Source organism: Anastrepha ludens, chromosome 6 (assembly GCF_028408465.1).
Source record: "Anastrepha ludens isolate Willacy chromosome 6, idAnaLude1.1, whole genome shotgun sequence".
In the NCBI taxonomy this organism is placed as follows: Eukaryota; Metazoa; Arthropoda; class Insecta; order Diptera; family Tephritidae; genus Anastrepha; species Anastrepha ludens.
The window spans coordinates 116,472,478-116,491,111 of NC_071502.1; the positions used below are offsets into that span (position 1 = coordinate 116,472,478).

Here is an 18,634-nt window from a genome sequence, read left to right on the forward strand (position 1 = left end):
GTTTATTAAAACTCATGAAGCTATGTATCACGAACTATGTTTAACACGACTGCAACAACACTGGTAACACTATGGACCCTTGTGGTCTATGTTATGTGAGATATATTCAGACCAGCCCGATATACCAAACCTAACCTGGGTGTACGGGGCGAACTATTCAAAACACCATAACTTTTTTGTGTGAAATTAGTTTTTATTGATTTCAAAGACAAAATTGTTCAAAAATGATTACAATTTTAATATATATTCACTTTAGCTCGATATGACCACCTTTTGCCTTGTCTATAGCTTTCAAACGGTCAAAAAATGAGTTGCAAGCTGCACGAATGTGATCTTGAGGTATTTTGCCCCATTCTTGTATAATCGCTTTTTTCAGCGCATTCATACTGCCATATTTTTTAGTCCTCACCTTGCTCTCCAAAATGGGCCAGATGGAATAGTCCATCGGATTTGCGTCTGGCGAATTCGAAAGCCGTTGTGTGGACGAAATGAAGTGTGGAACATGATTTTTTAGCCATTCTTGGTTCACACGAGCTTTATGAGACGGTGCCGAGTCCTGTTGGAACGTCCATGGCCTACGACAGAAATGTTTGCGTGTCCACGGTTCTAAAGCAACTTCTAAAACATTTTCCCGATAATAATTCGCATTCACTTTAACACCAGGCTCGATTAAAAGATTGGAGAGTGTCCATCAGCGGTCAATGCGGCCCAAACCATTACTTACGATGGGAAATTGCTTCGAGTGGCCATACGTAGGCTCAAATTCTTGTACGAGCGTTGGGCCAAGTAAACACGATCGTTTTGAGTGTTTATGAACTGCTCAATTGGCAATTTTTTTTTCATCCGAAAACATAATGTTAGGAAATTCGCCACGTTCGTGCAAGCGCAACAACTCCATTGCTCTTTCGCACCGAACTTTTTTTTGCTGAGTTGAAAGATCGTGTGCTCTTTGGAACTTGTAAGCCTTGACCTTGAGCTCATTTTTCAATATGCGTCGAATGCTGTCTTACGATATTTTCAGTTCTTTGGCCATTTTCCTTCCACTTCGACGTGGATTTCGTTCAAGTCGAGCCTTCACTTTCCGAACCATTTCTGGCGTTGTTGCGGTTTGTTTTGGTCCACCTCCATAGCGTTTTGCAATGCAACCAGTATCATTGTAACATTTTATAGTGCGATACACAAACATTTTATTCACACTGAGCTCAGGAACAATGGCTAGTTGTGATTCTCCAGCCAGATTTGAATTCCATCACAGAAAAAAAAAAACTCATCAAAACTGAGACGCAAATGCTTTTGATGGCTGTCATTAGAACAATTTTGACGTTGATGTCATGAGCTGTTTTACAGATACAAGCAGTGTGAAGTTGGTAACACTTCCCTGTATATTCAGAAGACTCGTAGTTCTGTAAACTGTTTTTAGATATTGGAAAGGGAAAACAGCTAGAAGTTACATTCATGCCATACAAATTCCGTTTAGCCTTTGCCAGACTGAAATTCATATTGAGATTGAGTTCACTCGGTTCGAAGAGTTTCTGAAGACATCTACAATATAATCTCGGAAAGTCGTATATTAATATTTTCATCCGAATATGCCTCCAAATTTGTACTTAGGCAGTTGACAAATTCAAATTGTCAAATCCAATGTCAGTATCCCTAAACAAAAAACTTCTCAAATGTGGCATAGATAAGTTTTTAGAATTCGCTGATCACGAGTTTCAGGTTATTTAAACATTGGCTAATGACAGCTGAGAAATCAACTGTCACTTTCTCTAAAAAAATGAAAATACCTCGAAACAGCGACAAAAAAAAAAAGGCCACATAAAGTGGCAGCTAAAGTTTCAGGTTAGTTGAGAAAACAGCCCTTAGATTGTCGAGCTGGACAATAGCAGATCAGTATTTTTACTACGAAATGGGATCATGAAGGTCTTGACACAGGTCTACAGCCATTTGTTAAGTGATAGGTTGGACAGATTTTTTATGTTTTTATCCTCTCTCAGGCATATTTTGTCGTGTTGGGAATCACAAGTTTTACAAAAGCTGCATGCCTTAGCCGACTTCATCTACTGAAAGAAACCAAATGTATGCAAAACGACCCTGCTCGATATGAAGGGCCTTCTTATAGTAAAATCTCATAAATCTAACACTTACCCGTGTATGCAGTAAGTGTACGAGAGTATGAGTATTCATAAAATATTACCCCTCACAAAAATTCATCATACGACGTGTGCACTCACCTAAAAAAGAGAAGAGAGAGAAATAAGAAAGTTGTTAGTACATATACATACTTATATATAAAAAAAAAGAAAATACAATTGAATTAATTTGTAAAAATTTAGTCCTACGAAAGGTAAAATTCCATTAAACAACTAAATTTATGAGAAAATAAAAGATCTGATCATGCAGCTTTACTATATAAAATCTTTAGTTTTATGTGTAAATGAAATTTTTTCGGGATAACATTTACTGTCGCCAGGAAGTATGATCAACCTGTCCAAAAACCAAGACCACCCGACCAAAAACGCAGCATGAGAGTCTTTTTAAGAAAGTCTGAGATACTTATTGATTTGGTGGCTGATGGAAGTGCCCCTAAAAAAACCTCTCAATAATCAAATATAACCTGAGGTACCGTTTTGTTGCCCTTCTGCAGTATGCGTTTAGTATAATTGTTGCTCCATCTTTTCAGTCCCTTCACATGACTTTTAATTCTTTATAGTGGTTCTAAAATTAGGTAGCCTGCTCTCATTGAAATCACACCAATCACAACTAACTGCCTATATAAATTTGATTTACATTATATTACGCATAAAAAGCCAGCGTAAAGATTCTGTTTTTTTTTGTACTTCACCATCTTTTATTATAGAGAAAAATCATGGCTTTGCAAATAGTTACTTCTACGAATAAATAATTAAACGTAGCAAAAAATGCTATAACATAAAGGCGTGGGAAGTATAGGCGTTGCAGAGAAAACAAAGAAATAAATCGACATAAGCCAGAGCTGAATTGCCCGCTAAAACGGCTTTTAAAGCGAAAAATAGCCGCTATGAAAGAGAATAATTCAAGAATAGCACAAAGAATTTTACAAAGAAAACAATTATGCAAAGAAACAATTGAAATACTTAGAAAGTCATTAAAAGTATACTTAGCACAAGCACTGACAACCTCGAGCGGACTAACAAAAGTTCGCTTAATCGAACAGACGGGTAAGTCAAGTTTCTTTCAAGTGATCTGGAGTTATGCATTCCACAATTCACAATTTTACAGACTAGAATACTTATTTGAATAAATATCAAATTAAAAGCTGTAATAATTTAAGTTAAGAATAAATCAATTTTTATATATACAAAGAGATTTAAGCGAGAAAGACCTTGGAAAAATTTTACAATTAGTTCTCTTCGAGATATTCGAGATGACCTAAAGATTGGTGCCAATGAATAATAGTTAGCTTTAATAGCAATTATTTCACATAAAAAATAGATTGAAAATGCAAAATTCTAAGAAGACGATTGAAATTTTTCTGTGGAAGTAATTAGAAGCCTTTTTTTGTATTCAGTTTTGTAGTAAATCTAGAAATAGAAGGTTTCTTACAAATGTTAGGTTAGGTTAGCCTGGTTGGCAATAAACCACGCATAGACTTTTTGGTCCCTAGCGATATCAGATGGAGACCGACCTCTATGAATACTGAAGGTAGACATTATCTAGGATGTTAGCACTTTTGGCGTATCAAGCAGAGCTGGAAGATCTCCTTTTGAGACGTTCTCCAGACCCTCAAACAATGGAGCTCCCAAACATTTTAAACGCGTTTTTGATAATCCCGGGCAGACGCCCAGAATGTGTTCTAAATTTTCCTTAACCTTCTCTCTGCATTTGTCCGTGTTAGTAATCCCTATCTTGAACGCATTTGCAGCCAATAGACTATGACCTGTTAGAATACCTATAATAGTTCTGCAGTCCTTTCGCGAGAGCGTAAGTACGAATTGAGTCAGTTTTTTGTCGTTAGTTCTACACATAACTTTTTCTGTTTCTTCTCTCCCAATTAAAGTACGGAGTCATGTAGGCTGTGCAACCTGAACTCCACTTTTCTATTGAGCTCCGAAGGATCTACAGGGGAATAAAAGACTACAAGGAAACTAACAGTAACCATTCGCAACTATATAAAAAATTCATTGAGTGATAATTGGAATTATATTTAGACAGCAACAAATCGAAAGCCAGAGAACTTGAAAGCTGGTTAAACTCATTCACTCGCTCAAATGTGCTTTCAAGGCATAAATAATTCTAACCCACTCTAGGAAGAAGAAATTTTAATTTAATTCGAAGGTTTTTTTTGAGGTACGTGAAAATGAATGCACTCTAAGAGTACAGGCGAATCAACTGTCCCATTGCTAATATCGAAACCAAAGCACAGTGAAATAATACTTCTTCTACTTTGTAACGATTTTAAATTTAGTAATGCCCCCACTATTTTCGCGCTTTCACGGATGGCTCTAGGAACTAGCACGGTCAGGCTCTTTGTCTACGTGGAATCTAACGGAACAAAACCACATACACTTTGCTCTTGGAATGTATGTATATGTTTTTCAGGCGGTAGTGTATGCTGTTGAAGAAGCAATGAGCATTGTTGTGGAAAACAGATGGCGAGGCAGATCTGTATGTGTCTGCAGCGATACCAAAGCTGCGCTCATGGCCTTAAACAGCCCTCCAACCACTTCAAGGGTAGTTGAGTCCTGTAAATCCAGAAATAAGTGCGTGAATTCTCTGACTCTTTAGCTAGGATGGGCTCTGAGGCCAACTTCTTTGACCCGGAGCCACGGTTAGAAAACGGATTACTTCCACCCACAAGTGAGCTTGGCAGGCTGAGAGAGACGACAAATGGACAAAACTGATATCCGACCGACTGTCGCATATCCTCCTGTCATTAAGCAGAAGGAGCTGTAGGCAGCTGGTTGGACTGATGAAGGGCCACTTTCTGGATGAGACGGCGAACCACTTTCTATGCGACTGCCCGGGCTTTGCTCGAATCAGGCTTGATATCTTTGGCACTGATGTGTTAAGAAACGACCACTTTGGCTCCTTGGTACCACAAGATCTACTCGTATTTCTTCGGAGGTCGGGTAGATTTAAAGAAAATCTAAAAGGGAACCCGAGGGCAGTACAACAGACTTAGTGTTGTCTGAGTGCTGTACTCGCTTGTTTGTCCCGATAAAAACAAAAAGAAAAATAAGGGAGGCATCGTCGGATCATTATCGGATTAGGAAGTTTAAAGATCCGAGTGCGATCGAAGAAATGTCTTTTGAATGCGTCCCAGTCTAGTGATGTGCGCCATTGATGATATGGCCTCCAAATAAATACGGCATACTCTAGCATAGACTGTACGAGAGAAGGAAATAGTGACTTTAAAGTGTATGGATACATAAAATTGAAAGCAAAAAGCCGAATGAAGGCAAGTGTAGAACACGATTTGGCGATGAGAAAACTCAAATGGTTTATAAACTGAAAAGTGGAATCAAAGATTACTTCCAAATCTGTAATTTCCTGGAGAAGTATTTAGATGCGAGTTCTTTACAAAACATGAGTTAGAGATGAAATGCTTAGACTTAGGAAAATGGCACATGTGAGTATTTCTTAACATTTAGTTGAAGTAAAGTCCTATCATACCATGCCACGACGTTTTTCAGGTCTGATTGAAGACTACATAAATCAGACAGGCTTAAGACAGCTTTAAACATTTTTGAGTCATCCGCACATATAATAAATTCAGAGAAACGGAAACCTTCAGATATGTAATTAACAAAAATTACAAAGAATAAAGACTCAAAATGCTGCGCTGTTGGACACCGGAAGAGCCAATAAAAGGGTAGGGGACAGAAAATGAAATATTTGGCGCGTACACCCTTTTTGGGTGTTAGGCCGAGCTCCTCCTCCTATTTGTTTTGCGCGTCTTGATGTTGTTCCACAAATGGAGGGACCTACAGTTTCAAGCCGACTCCAAACGGCAGATTTTTTTATGAGGAGCTTTTTTATGGCAGAAATACACTCGGAGGTTTGCCATTGGCTGCCGAATGGCGACCACTATTAGAAAAATGTTTTTATTAATTTTGGTTTCTCCGATATTCGAACCAACGTTCTCTCTGTGAATTCCGAATGGTAATCACGCACCAACCCATTCGGCTACGGCGGCCGACTATTTTTATCAGTTCGCTCAAAAATAAAAATAAGCGTCAGTGTAACTCCTCTGTTTAGTGATTTTAAATATAAAAGCACGCAGTAGATTAGGTTAGGGTGCCAGGTTGCTTCTCTAAGACAAGACACTCGGTGTCCCCGAGGTCCATTGTGATACCTGCATTTGATTTCCATCCCCTAACTAAGTTCTTACGACACTTAGCACTTTCTAAGAAGGTAACTCCCATTTTGTAAATTTCCCCTAGTCTTCAAAGAAATAATCGCCAAGATATTTAAAGTGCAGGACATTCACAGAGGAAGTGTTCTTTTAAGTTCTTCTTCATCTCCACAGCTCCTGCAGAAGTCATTCTGAGGTACACCTATTCTACTGGCTAAGCACGCAGTAACCAGCAGATTATTATTTCATAACTTTAATTTTCATCGATTTTATAATTTTCGAAATAATTGCCATTAATTACTATACATTTTTGAAGCTGGTAAATTCACTTTGAAATATAACATAATTTAAAAAATCGGCATTTTTCTTAAGTTTCTAACTTCGACATTCACTACAATATTTACTCTTTACTGCCGGGGATTTTTCCATTAAAATTTTGCTTATTTTTGTGAAGACACTCAGGCAAAACTCGTCACTCGAATCGGGCACTGAACGAATTTCTTTAGTATCTGATTACATTTAGCAGTTAGTAGTGGCTTATTCTCGACGTTTTATCTCACTTAATCGCGTACATGTCCAGGCAATACCTTTCCTCGCACAGCGTGTTTTCGATGCACTGCAAAGAACTTTGATAAGTTGAAATTCAAATCAAACAGCAAAACAATTAAGCGAAGATTATCGCACTTATCTACGCCTAGGCACTTCAAATGATTACTATTTGCTTTCTAGGCACGCCTCTCCATGACTATAAAAGCTTTAATATTTGCGGGAATAATCATCAGTTTCATAGAAACAGTTTTGAATAATCAACATGAAAGTCTTCATCTGCTTAATCGTCGCTCTGGCTTTGGTCTCATCAGCTTTCGGTGTTGACTTGAGCCGTTGCTCTTTGGCTCGTGAGATGTCTCGCTTGGGTGTACCAAGGGATGAGTTGGCCCGTTGGACTTGCATTGCTCAACACGAGAGCTCCTACCGCACTGACGTCGTCGGCCCAACCAACTACAATGGCTCCAACGATTATGGCATCTTCCAGATCAACGACTATTACTGGTGCCGACCTGCAAGCGGTCGCTTCTCCTACGATCAGTGCGACATCAGTTGCGATGGTTTGTTGACCAACGACATTGAACCTTCGGTGCGTTGTGCCCAGAAGATCTTGCGTATGCAAGGCTGGTCTGCCTGGTCTACCTGGCGCTACTGCGACGGCTCTTTACCAAGCATTGACGACTGCTTCTAAGATATTCGTTTAAAATAAATGTTGTTGTTGTTTAAATAAAAATTATTGAATTGTTTTAAAAAAATGTTGGCCTTTTCTTTTATCTTTTTTACATTTATTTCGTGATATATAGTAGGGTGAATCATATTTTTGTGGATCACTCAATCCTAATATTTCGTACACATGTGCACCATTTCGAGCCTTTTTTTAATCTGAGAGCTATGTAGTTTGTTGGATTGATGGGGGGTTAAAATATTCTATAGAAATATTCGCCGCAAATTTTCAGTTGAGATTTCTCCGCTTAAAACAGTGTGCTATAGGAGACAAAAATACACCACTAATTTGCTTTTGATACTATTCCGTCCTTCTTTCCTTGGCTCTACGATTGCAATTCTTCGATTCCTACATCAACTAAGCGAACTTTTGTTAGTCCCCCAGCCCATATGATATTGGCAGTCTTACAATAATTATTTGCATAATTTAAATAACTCTGAATGCAGCTAAAACTTTTTGCAATAACACAAACCCACAGAACTTAAGTAAGAAAGTACCGAAGCATATTCTTGTGTACTACCAAAGGCGGATACTAAGTACTCAAATTTCTGCGATGCTTTGCTTTGAGGCAAGCAAATATAAAAGAATTAACCATTTGAACGCGCCAAACAAAAGAATCAAGAATTGACAAGATGTGATGATGTTAGCATTGACGTCTTGGCCCATTGTCTGATGGAATGTTATTACAAGTTGTAGTTGCATTCGGTCATTATTGTTGTTGTTGCATGTAAGCTGTTGCGGTTGCGGTATGACATGTGGAAATCATGTTAGTTTAACCACACGGAACAAATACGCCAAGTCTATTGTTTAGCGTCAAGTGAGTTAGCTAAGAGGAAGTGGATGATGTGCAGGGGTGGGCATTAACAGCACTTGTTGACAAATTCTACAGTAACTGGGGAAAGCAATGGGGAAAATAGGCAGTGACAAGGTAAGAAATGTTAGCTGCACACGAACATGGCTTTTGGGGGAATAAATTGAAGATGGTTTTGTTGTTGCTTTAAGGAAAAAAACAACTTGTCGGTAATTTGAGGCATGCAACTTGGTAGATGCTTTGCGCTGAACGCAGCCACGCGGCCACGCATGCATTCTGTGAAAAATGCGCCGTTGTGTCGGTGTCAACGTTGTGAGTGTTGTGTACAGGACCGGTTTAGCCATGTCGAGGACCCTTTACACTTTTCTACAGTAATTTGAAATGTGACATTGTAATGCTCGTATGAAAAGCAGTAATATTGTCATTGAGTATACAAAAAAATATTTAAATTACATTGTCATTCGATGAAACATTTTGCAATGTTTTTTTTTGGTGCGTGAGACCCCTCGCAGTTGCCCACACAGTTGCAAAATGCTGGATTAGAGATATAATGAGAAAAAAGACAACAACGACTGAAAAATTGTGTTTGTGTTTTTATTGCTGTTATTGTTTATGAATAGCATTGTTTAATAATTTTTATCTGAAGTTGCTTTCATTTAGTTTATGACTAAAAAAAATTAAAAATGCAAGTTTTAAAAGTAAAGACGTAGAAAAGGTTAAAGCTGAGAAAAAAAGTGCTCATAATATTTTTAATTCATAATAAAATATTTTTGCCACGTTCATTCATCAATTTTTATTTACAGAATTTTTCGGTGTTTTATGGGTTTCATGAATAGGCTAACAATGGACATTAATTCCACTTCAGAATCAAATATTTTTAATGTGTTTAAATATTGTGATTGTATTACAATAAAAACACAAATTAATGCGTGAGCGTCACCCTACGATTTAAGCGCATATTGATTCGCTGTCAAAACTTAAAAAGGTTTTTTAGCCTTTCATAAACGATCCGTATGGCTGTTGCGTCCGCCACAGCTTAAGTTTTTCAAGTAAAGTTAAGTTAAGTTATATTAAGTTAAACTATGTTAAGTTAAGTTAAGTTAAGTTAAATAATGTTAATTTAAGTTAGGAAAAGGTAAGTTTTAATTAACCGCTAAAAAAATTGGTAAGTCCAACCTCAGCTGTCTGCTTAAAAAATTTAAAATGCGGGACTTAAAACACAGTGATTTATTTTCTGTTATGAAAAAATGAAAGAGAAGAATTCCATTTCACTGCCCAGATCTTCTGCTAAGCATCCTTAGTCTTAACTACACGAACAGTATATATGAGCCAGTCCTTTACCAAACTTTTTTTCTAACTTTTCCAGTCAGACAAACATCTCCAGATCCTTCTTTTTCTTCTTGATTGGTGCAGTAACCACCTAACCGATTTATGTTGATTTTAGCAAAGTGCGACATCCATTTCTTTCTCCTACCATATCACATGGTGCCGATTAGATTCATCAGGTGCAGCTAAGTCCGTCCCCAATTAATATTTCTAACAACTGGAAATGAGCGCGAGAAAATATGTATGGGTGGTAAAATTTTGCACTTCAACTTTTATTCCTTAATTTTGCTCATTGAAACCGGGGTCAATAATTGATCCAAACCTCAAGTGTGATTGATTAGCAGTTTTGGCTTGGTTGGTTGGTTAAAGTGGTGATTCTTCTAGAATCCAACTAGCGCTTCCGCGCCATTTTGTTGCCACATCCTCGTTGCCAACTTGTTTAACGGTTTTTTACAGCATAACTATATCCAGTCTGTGCGGTTAAGGGCTTTCATTGATTTTTTTTTTTTTCGTATATCACCTCAGTTATACAATCTTAGCATTGTCGTAACCAAACCGCTATTATCACTCCGGTTACATCAGCCAATCCCCTGAATATTTCTAATGCAAAGGAGACCTTTCTCTTCTTCTGCTTTTTCTTCTTCCCCTTTTAAAGCCTGAAGTGTTTGAGCCAAAATGCTAGTGAGCTGTTTTTCCATTAAAATTTATTTTACTATCAAGGCCAACGGTTTTTGTTTTTGTCTTTTTTTTATTTACAGCAGCTTTTTTGCTTTTGAATTCTCTGACGCTCTGTAGACGCCACTGTAAAGGAAGTAGAAGCACTTTGAGAAGGAAGTTATTAAACTCAGAAAACAAACGTACGTGGCTATGTATGTATATAAAATTATGTAGCAGTTTGAGAATCATAAATTGAGGGGACTAAAATAATCATATGGCGGCTTATAAATAGGTGTTGGTCAGTGGTCGTGAAGAACGAACGGAAATGAGCTTAACATACAGGAATACATTGTATGAGTATGTGTGTAGAGTAAGCACATATTACCACCACGGAAGTGAATATATGTATGTGGTCGAAGTGCTTGTTGTAATCGCTAGCACTTAACATTTTTTTATCGAATGCACCTTCAGAGTAGTTATTAAAAGTACCAGAGCGTTGCTAAACTAAATTAAAGTGTGGCATTATTAAGTATTTAAGAGAGCAATAAAATTGAAATCACTAGGCACTGATACATTTATTTTGAGCTTGAAACTTACAGTCAAAGTTGCACAGCGTGAATTCTAGCGTAATTAATATACTATGTACCTCTATGTCTGTGCGCCGAATAGTTCTTCGGAGCCTTGATAAAAGCCGAAGTTTAGCACAAGGAAATTAGACCGATAAAGACAAGATAGCCAACTTCATAAAAATTAGAATTTCTTTTGCTTTTACGTTATCTGCTTGCTTCAGGACTGTTGCAGTGCTCACCCCCTTCGAAGGTTGGACACAACCAAGGACGTGCACCTTTAACGCAATTTGGGGAAAAAACTTATAACAAGCAACGCACGGCTAAAGTAATTGTTTTCATACGTCGATGATGCACTCGCTATGAATATATGTATTATTCAATACGCTTAGAAGGATTATCAATGCATGGCAGAATCAACCTTGCATACGCAAAATCTCTTGAGCACAATTCGCCGAAGGTTCACTATTGACAAGAGAAGTAGAAATTGTGTGTACAACTTATTTAATCGTTGAAGTCATTGCAGTTGATTCGTTGGAAAACGCAGACGGAATATCTAACGGCGCAAGAGTAATGGTCCATAATGGAGCGCCTACCCCTGAGTGATACATTCTAAAGCAAGATTTTGGTCCGAGAAGGTTGGTGGATAACTGCAATTTGTGGTGCCTTGGCTATGAGCCTTAGTGTGCCCGTAGACAGTGGACAACCGCTTCAACCTACCCTAACCTTGTGGTGCCTTTGCCTTACAAATGGAGATATCTAGAGATTAATGCTACCTCCGAAATTTATGAGAAGCCATTTCAAAGCAGTAAGAGGGTAATACCCTCGGACCAAATCGTGTAAGCGGTTATCGCGCCAATCAAGAAGAAGAATTCCCTCGGATCAATCGAATAATAGTCAAGTAAAACCTACTCGGTTGAAGCGGGCAATAGTGGATGAAGGCTCTTTGAACGATTTCACAGAAAGAGAGCTGAAACTTAGCAAATTCCGCATTACTTTGCCAAAAGCAGCGTAGTGTTAAGTAAGTAGTTCCCCGAAAATTCATCTCACACAACTGAGTTTGTGTTCTGAATAACCCTGTTTCCGTTGCATTGTAAAAAACTTTGATAAGTTGCAGTCCAGAGTGCAAAACAATTAATTAAAGATAATCGCACTTATCTACGTCTAGATACCTCAAATGATTAGATTTTGAACGTGACCACACCTCGTTACAGGTATAAAAGCTCTCCAATTTTCGGGAATAATCATCAGTTTCAAAGAAACAGTTTTGAATAATCAACATGAAAGTCTTCATCTGCTTAATCGTCGCTCTGGCTTTGGTCTCATCAGCTTTCGCTGTTGACTTGAGCCGTTGCTCTTTGGCTCGTGAGATGTCTCGCTTGGGTGTACCAAAGGATGAGTTGGCCCGTTGGACTTGCATTGCTCAACACGAGAGCTCCTACCGCACAGACGTCGTCGGCCCAACAAACTACAATGGCTCCAACGATTATGGCATCTTCCAGATCAACGACTATTACTGGTGCCGACCTGCAAGCGGTCGCTTCTCCTACGATCAGTGCGACATCAGTTGCGATGGTTTGTTGACCAACGACATTGAACCTTCGGTGCGTTGTGCCCAGAAGATCTTGCGTATGCAAGGCTGGTCTGCCTGGTCTACCTGGCGCTACTGCGACGGTTCTTTGCCAAGCATTGATGACTGCTTCTAAGATATTCGTTTAAAATAAATATTGTTGTTGTTTGAATAAAAATCATTGAATTTGCTTTAAAAGTCTTGGATTTTGCATTTATTTCTTTATGTTGATGGTACAGGTTGTAATGTTGGTGGAAAGAGTCTTCTTGGTAGAAAACTTGATCGTTTTGGCCCGCACTATTTTGTTATGGGTATTGTAGTGCTAAAAACTGCACTACTGTACTTTTGCTTCTTGGCACTGCTTTCATAATTATTTTCTTTGTAATTCTTTCTACTTGCAAAATGCGCCTAATGAGGTCATCGTAAAAGTGCATGAGTTGCTAGTCAGCCACTTGTGACCAATCGTATGCAGTGAGTGAATAACTTAAGCGAGAATTTCGTGGGTGTCATGCCTCAGTTACGCCGATGAGGAGCTTGCTCAGCGAAATGAAGAAACTGCGGTGGAGGAAATAACAACTTGATAAGCAAAAACTGAAAAAGACTCTTTTATTTTAGCTGCTTCTATTAACTGGGGGATGTTATGCATTTGATGCATTTATGTATGTAGATATGTATGAATATAGAATAGTAAACTATTAAAGCGAAAACGAGGCAAGAGACAATTGCACTGAAAATTATGATAATTAGTATTGCAGTCGAATTTCTCATGCTTCTAAATTGTCTGGCATTGCATGCAACTTTTTGCTGAACCCAGTTAACCTCACTTCTGTCCAGACTTAAGCTGAGAATTCATGTACGTGAGGTCGCTAGTGCATGTCCACTTAATCAATGCCAAGATTATAATATACGATAACGAGAGCGTAATTGCAAGGTGCAGGCGCTTGTGGTAAGTGCCGCCAACGGAAGCAATCGGAGTGAGCAAAGAGGGACAATAGAAAGCAAGTGCCGATCGTCAAACTGGAGTGTTTAAAAGCCACGTTTTGCATACAAAAAGTATGTTAAATCAAGTGCCTGAATATTGTACTACCGATTTCATATTTCAAGACGCCCTTCAACGGCGCCCTTCAAAAAATAGGCAAATTGAGTAAAATCGTAGCTTCTAAGCGGGCAATTGTTATCACTGATTATTCGGTTTTCGAATGGTTCCGATTTTCTTTTTTATATTTTCCAACCTCGTTGCTCATAAAATAAATTTTTCACATCCGTGATTGTCTTCTTAGCTGACAAAGTCCAAAAGTTCGATAGTTTAATTTCCAAATGCTAGAAGATCCTCCTGCGATTATAGGAACCTATCAATATGTGGCTGTTTTATAACTTTGAGATAGAGTGCATGCTGATTCACGTAAGCGGTTATCGCGCCAATTAAGAAGAAGTAGCATGCTGATTTTCGTTTCTTGCTCAAAATACCTCACAAGTTGTGTACCAAGAATAGGCAGCCAACGTAATACGATAGCATAAATGGAAACAACTCCTCAAAGCAGCGAGCAAAAATCCATTATTTGGAAATACAGGAACGTAAATGGAGATGCATGGGCCACACCATCCGCAATCCAGCTAACGAAAAGACCAGAACGGCGTTAGACTCGAACCCTCAAGGAGATCGGCGCAGAGGACGTCCTAAAGGATCATGTCGACGTAGCCGTTTTGGCGAGTGTTTGGCAGTCGACGAAGACCTAACATGGTCCTAGATCCAGGCAAAAGCGAATAATCGACAACATTGGTAAGATTTGGTTTCGGCACTACGTAGAGGCGCATCACAACAAATAGTAATAACAAAATGGAAAGATAGCGCATTTTTTCCTACTCATCTTCAGGATTATACAATAGCAACTTTATAAAGCTTCTTTGTATGGACTGCCACTAGACAGTGCTAAAAATCATATCGCAACCACAGTTGAGAGTTGCCCAATATTGATCTAAGGTGTTCCCGCAACCTCTTCTAAATTGTTAGCCAGAAGCATCTCCAGAGGTCACCTACATAAGTACAGAACTTCATGAATTACCACATGTACTGTTCACTGTAGGCGCATTCTTCGACATTGAGGGGACTTTTAATAATGTCCTCCTGGAGGCAATTGCCAGGTCCCTGGGTAAACTAGGAGTCGGAACCGAGCTCATAAGGTTTATCCACATGATGCTTAGCGACAGAACGGTCGTGGCAGAATGGGCGACACCTTTCTCCGCCGGCAAGTGAACAGAGGCACTCCGCAAGGCGGTGTTCTCTCGCCACTACTCTGGATTGCCGTACTTAACGGTCTGCTGGAGGAGCTGGAGAGGAGGGGCTGCAAGGTGGTTGCCTACGCGAATGACGTGGCACTTATTGTCAGAGGCAAGTTTCTAGATACTCTGATGGAACTGATGCAGGGTTATCTGAATCTATTGTAGTTATGAATTGAACCGCAAATTGCGACCTTTCGATAAATCTTCTGAAGACGGAGCTCGTCTTATTTACAAAATACCTAGGGTGTTTCTACCCTCAATAGCGGGCGGTCCATTGGTGCTCTCTGCTATACGGAGTCCTTGTCTGGTAGAACTCTATAGAAAGGATGGTATCAGTTAAGAAGCTGAAGAGGGTACAAAGGTCTACTCTCATTGGAATCAGTGGGGCGCTCCGTACCACCCCTACTCTAGCGCTTAACGCTATGCTGAATGTGGGACCGGTGGACATTGTAGGGGTGCAACATTTTTTGGCGGCAAGGCATGGCAAACATGTTTATGGATGGCTCGAAGATGGACGGGAGGGTTGGAGGGGGAGTATTCTGTAAGGAGCTTCCCATCAAACTTAAATTCAGGCTTCCGGACCACTGTAGTGTTTTCCAAACGGAGGTATCCGCAATTGAGGAAGCAGTGGATTGGTTGCTTACCTCGGTAACTACCGTTATGGAAGTAAATATTTACTCCGATAGCGAAGCGGCAATTAGGGCCTTGGCCTCGTTGCTTGAGCGACTTTCGACTGCATCCGAATACTTCGACGTCAGGCTCATTTGGGTTCCCGGTCACAGCGACATAGAGGGTAACTGCTGGACTGATGAGCTGGCTAGACAGGGAACTTTGGAGACGGCTTTGTCGCGAAATGAGAGGAATGGGGTTCCCTTCAGAAGATGGGAACCCTTAAAATGGGCCTCGAGTCAACTCAGCGAGCGCTGAGCTAGTGCGCAAACGTGCAAGGTCGCGAGATCCTTCTGGCCACGGGTAGATCGGGGACGCTCGAGGGAACTTCTACGGGCTCCTATGGGTATCCTTACCGGACATTGTCCGTTAGGTGTTCATGCTGTAAGACTTGGGATTGCCTCAAGTCCGTTCTGCAGAAGCTGTCTTGAGGACGAGGTGGAATCATCTCAACACCTTCTTCTCAGCTCTCCTGCTCTCGTCTGGCAAAGATTTAGACATTTGGGCTCTCATTTTTTCGCTACGCCTGCGAATATAGCGGGTATAAATATCACAAATTTGGTGAAGTTCATCAGTAGCTTGTTGCGGCTAATTACGAACGCAAATCAGCCACCGTCGGTGTTGTCTTAAAATGCATGGCCATCATCGTTTCCAATCCCAAGGCTCCTTCTTCCTTCCCTTCTCCCTTCTCCTCTCCCCTGTATGGCATCACATCGGACGAATTTCCAATATTTGTCCAAGTTTGCTCTAAATTAGGGCAACCATTTAACCTAACCTACCACATGTACTTGTATAATACCCAAGATTAGTCAGTCGAACCTACGCATGCTCCTCGTCAAAAAACTGCTTCTCGAGTTCTCTGCATAGCAAGCACAATACCTTATAACTCCCCTAATTTTTCCTTCAAGGGACGATAAAGTTTAAAAATTCACTCGAAACTGTTATACCCTTATGCGAAATGGGTTGTTTTGAATGGATTAAAATCTAAACTTATAAGTATTGGCTAAAAGTTCTACCGCGAGCTAAGCTCGTGACGCATAACCCTCCCGGAGCTGGAGTTGCACCACTATTGCTATAGAAATACAAATTCCAAAGGTTTGGGCGAAGCAGAGGTCTACTAATTGAGTTGAATTGCATAGAGTTCTAAAAAGTTTGTTCGTGATAAATCGTTGTGTTGCTTCACTAATTTGTTCTATGACCTTGGACTTAAGCGGTTCTTTGCCCTAATAACTTCATAGTAGACTAAGTTGGCAAACGATTAAGAATTATCTGAGCTATAACGGTTTCATCTTTAACATCAATTATGCATTGTACATACGACAAATACCCATAAAACTACCTTTTTCAGGCTTGTAATGTCCTCCATTGCTTTCTTGTGCATTTATTTTCTTTGTCAATACTTGGAGTCTAAGCTAAACTGAGGTATCCCGCTAAAAAGTGATTTGACATTAGTGTCTGAAACCAAACGGCTGCTTATGATGTGCTCCTCTTTAATCACACTATTCCAAAATATTGTTAGATGTGGTGACAGATCCATCAGTATTTCCTGCAAAAGTCGATTTGCACAATGCACAAACCCTCTTCTGTCGGATGATGTTGATATACAATAAGTGCTCATTATATTCCTCTCATTGCCAAAAGCAAAGCAATGCAAAGTGATTCCCCGAAAATTTATATCGACTATCAGAGTATACGTTTTGACGAGCCCCTTACCTCGCACAGAGTGTTTTCACTGCATTGCCAAAAACATTGATTGATTAAAATTCAAAGTGCAAACCAGATAAGTAAAGATAATCGCACTTATCTACGGCTAGGCACTTCAAATGATTTGAAACTGCTTTTTGGAGACGCCTTCCTGTGACTATAAAAGCTATACAACTTTCGGGAATAATCATCAGTTTCATTGGAACATATTTCAATAATCAACATGAAAGTCTTCATCTGCTTAATCGTCGCTCTGGCTTTGGTCTCATCAGCTTTTGGTGTTGACTTGAGCCGTTGCTCTTTGGCTCGTGAGATGTCTCGCTTGGGTGTACCAAGGGATGAGTTGGCCCGCTGGACTTGCATTGCCCAACACGAGAGCTCCTACCGCACTGACGTCGTCGGCCCGACCAACTACAATGGCTCCAACGATTATGGCATCTTCCAGATCAACGACTATTACTGGTGCCGACCTGCAAGCGGTCGCTTCTCCTACGATCAGTGTGACATCAGTTGCGATGGTTTGTTGACCAACGACATTGAACCTTCGGTGCGTTGTGCCCAGAAGATCTTGCGCATGCAAGGCTGGTCTGCCTGGTCTACCTGGCGCTACTGCGACGGTTCTTTGCCAAGCATTGATGACTGCTTCTAAGATATTCGTTTTAAATGTTTAAAATAAATATTGTTGTTGTCTGAATAAAAACCATTTAATTGTTTAAAAAACTCTGGCTTTTACTCTATTTTTAATATAACTTTAAAAGCTTTGAATGGTGGTAGCAAGCGTTTTGCTAGGAGAAAATAGTGCCCGAGATGGCCAGCTCTGATCTACAACGAAGGATATGCAGTATAAAGAATGAGCTTTCCCGAACTTGTTTCATCTAACCTTAATACACATCTCATTTCGGTAGTATTTTTTTTATATATAGTTTTCAAACGTTGTTCCTAGAAGAATAACGAAGATGACAGAATTATATATGCAGCTCCTAAAAACAATGAAGAGTGCTTTTATGTGTACAAATACAAAGGTGTTAAGAGCCTTTTGAGAAACCAATTAGTAAGGTAAGGTAAGGTAAAGCACGCCCACAAAATAAACGCCAATTATTTGAAGTGCTTAGGTGTAGATTATTGTGATTATGTTTGTTTGTGTTTTTGCACTTAGTATTGCAGCTTATCAAATATTGTTTTCTGATATGCCACTCTCGTGCGCATGCACCGATACTGATTATCTTATTTATTATTATAATTTTTTTTATTTTTTCATTATAGTAACTCACACCCTCGTACCCTCGTTTAGCGCAACGAACTTAGTTTTAATTTTTCGCTAATGCCTTTCTAATATTTCGAGGCATTTCGCACATTCCATAATTTAAAACTGTTTGACTTCTGCGAGACTTCTTCCACTTCTGTAAGTGAGCACGCCAATGGCCGCACTTTGATGTCTCCATTT

At 39.5% G+C, this 18,634-nt stretch overlaps 3 protein-coding genes across 3 annotated transcripts; all 3 read left to right on the forward strand.

The window, feature by feature from the left end:
* The first annotated feature begins 7,130 nt into the window (after positions 1–7,130).
* LOC128868412 (lysozyme D-like) lies at positions 7,131–7,626 on the forward strand. The gene has a single exon (XM_054110480.1). It carries the CDS (start codon positions 7,149–7,151, stop codon positions 7,572–7,574), a length of 426 nt encoding a protein of 141 aa, XP_053966455.1. The 5' UTR covers positions 7,131–7,148; the 3' UTR covers positions 7,575–7,626.
* Positions 7,627–12,231: 4,605 nt separating this feature from the next.
* On the forward strand, positions 12,232–12,705 carry LOC128868413 (lysozyme D-like). Its single transcript, XM_054110481.1, has one exon. The coding sequence runs from the start codon at positions 12,248–12,250 to the stop codon at positions 12,671–12,673; it is 426 nt and encodes a 141-aa protein (XP_053966456.1). The 5' UTR covers positions 12,232–12,247; the 3' UTR covers positions 12,674–12,705.
* Positions 12,706–17,382: 4,677 nt separating this feature from the next.
* LOC128868414 (lysozyme D-like) lies at positions 17,383–17,898 on the forward strand. Its single transcript, XM_054110482.1, has one exon. It carries the CDS (start codon positions 17,414–17,416, stop codon positions 17,837–17,839), a length of 426 nt encoding a protein of 141 aa, XP_053966457.1. The 5' UTR covers positions 17,383–17,413; the 3' UTR covers positions 17,840–17,898.
* Positions 17,899–18,634: the final 736 nt, after the last annotated feature.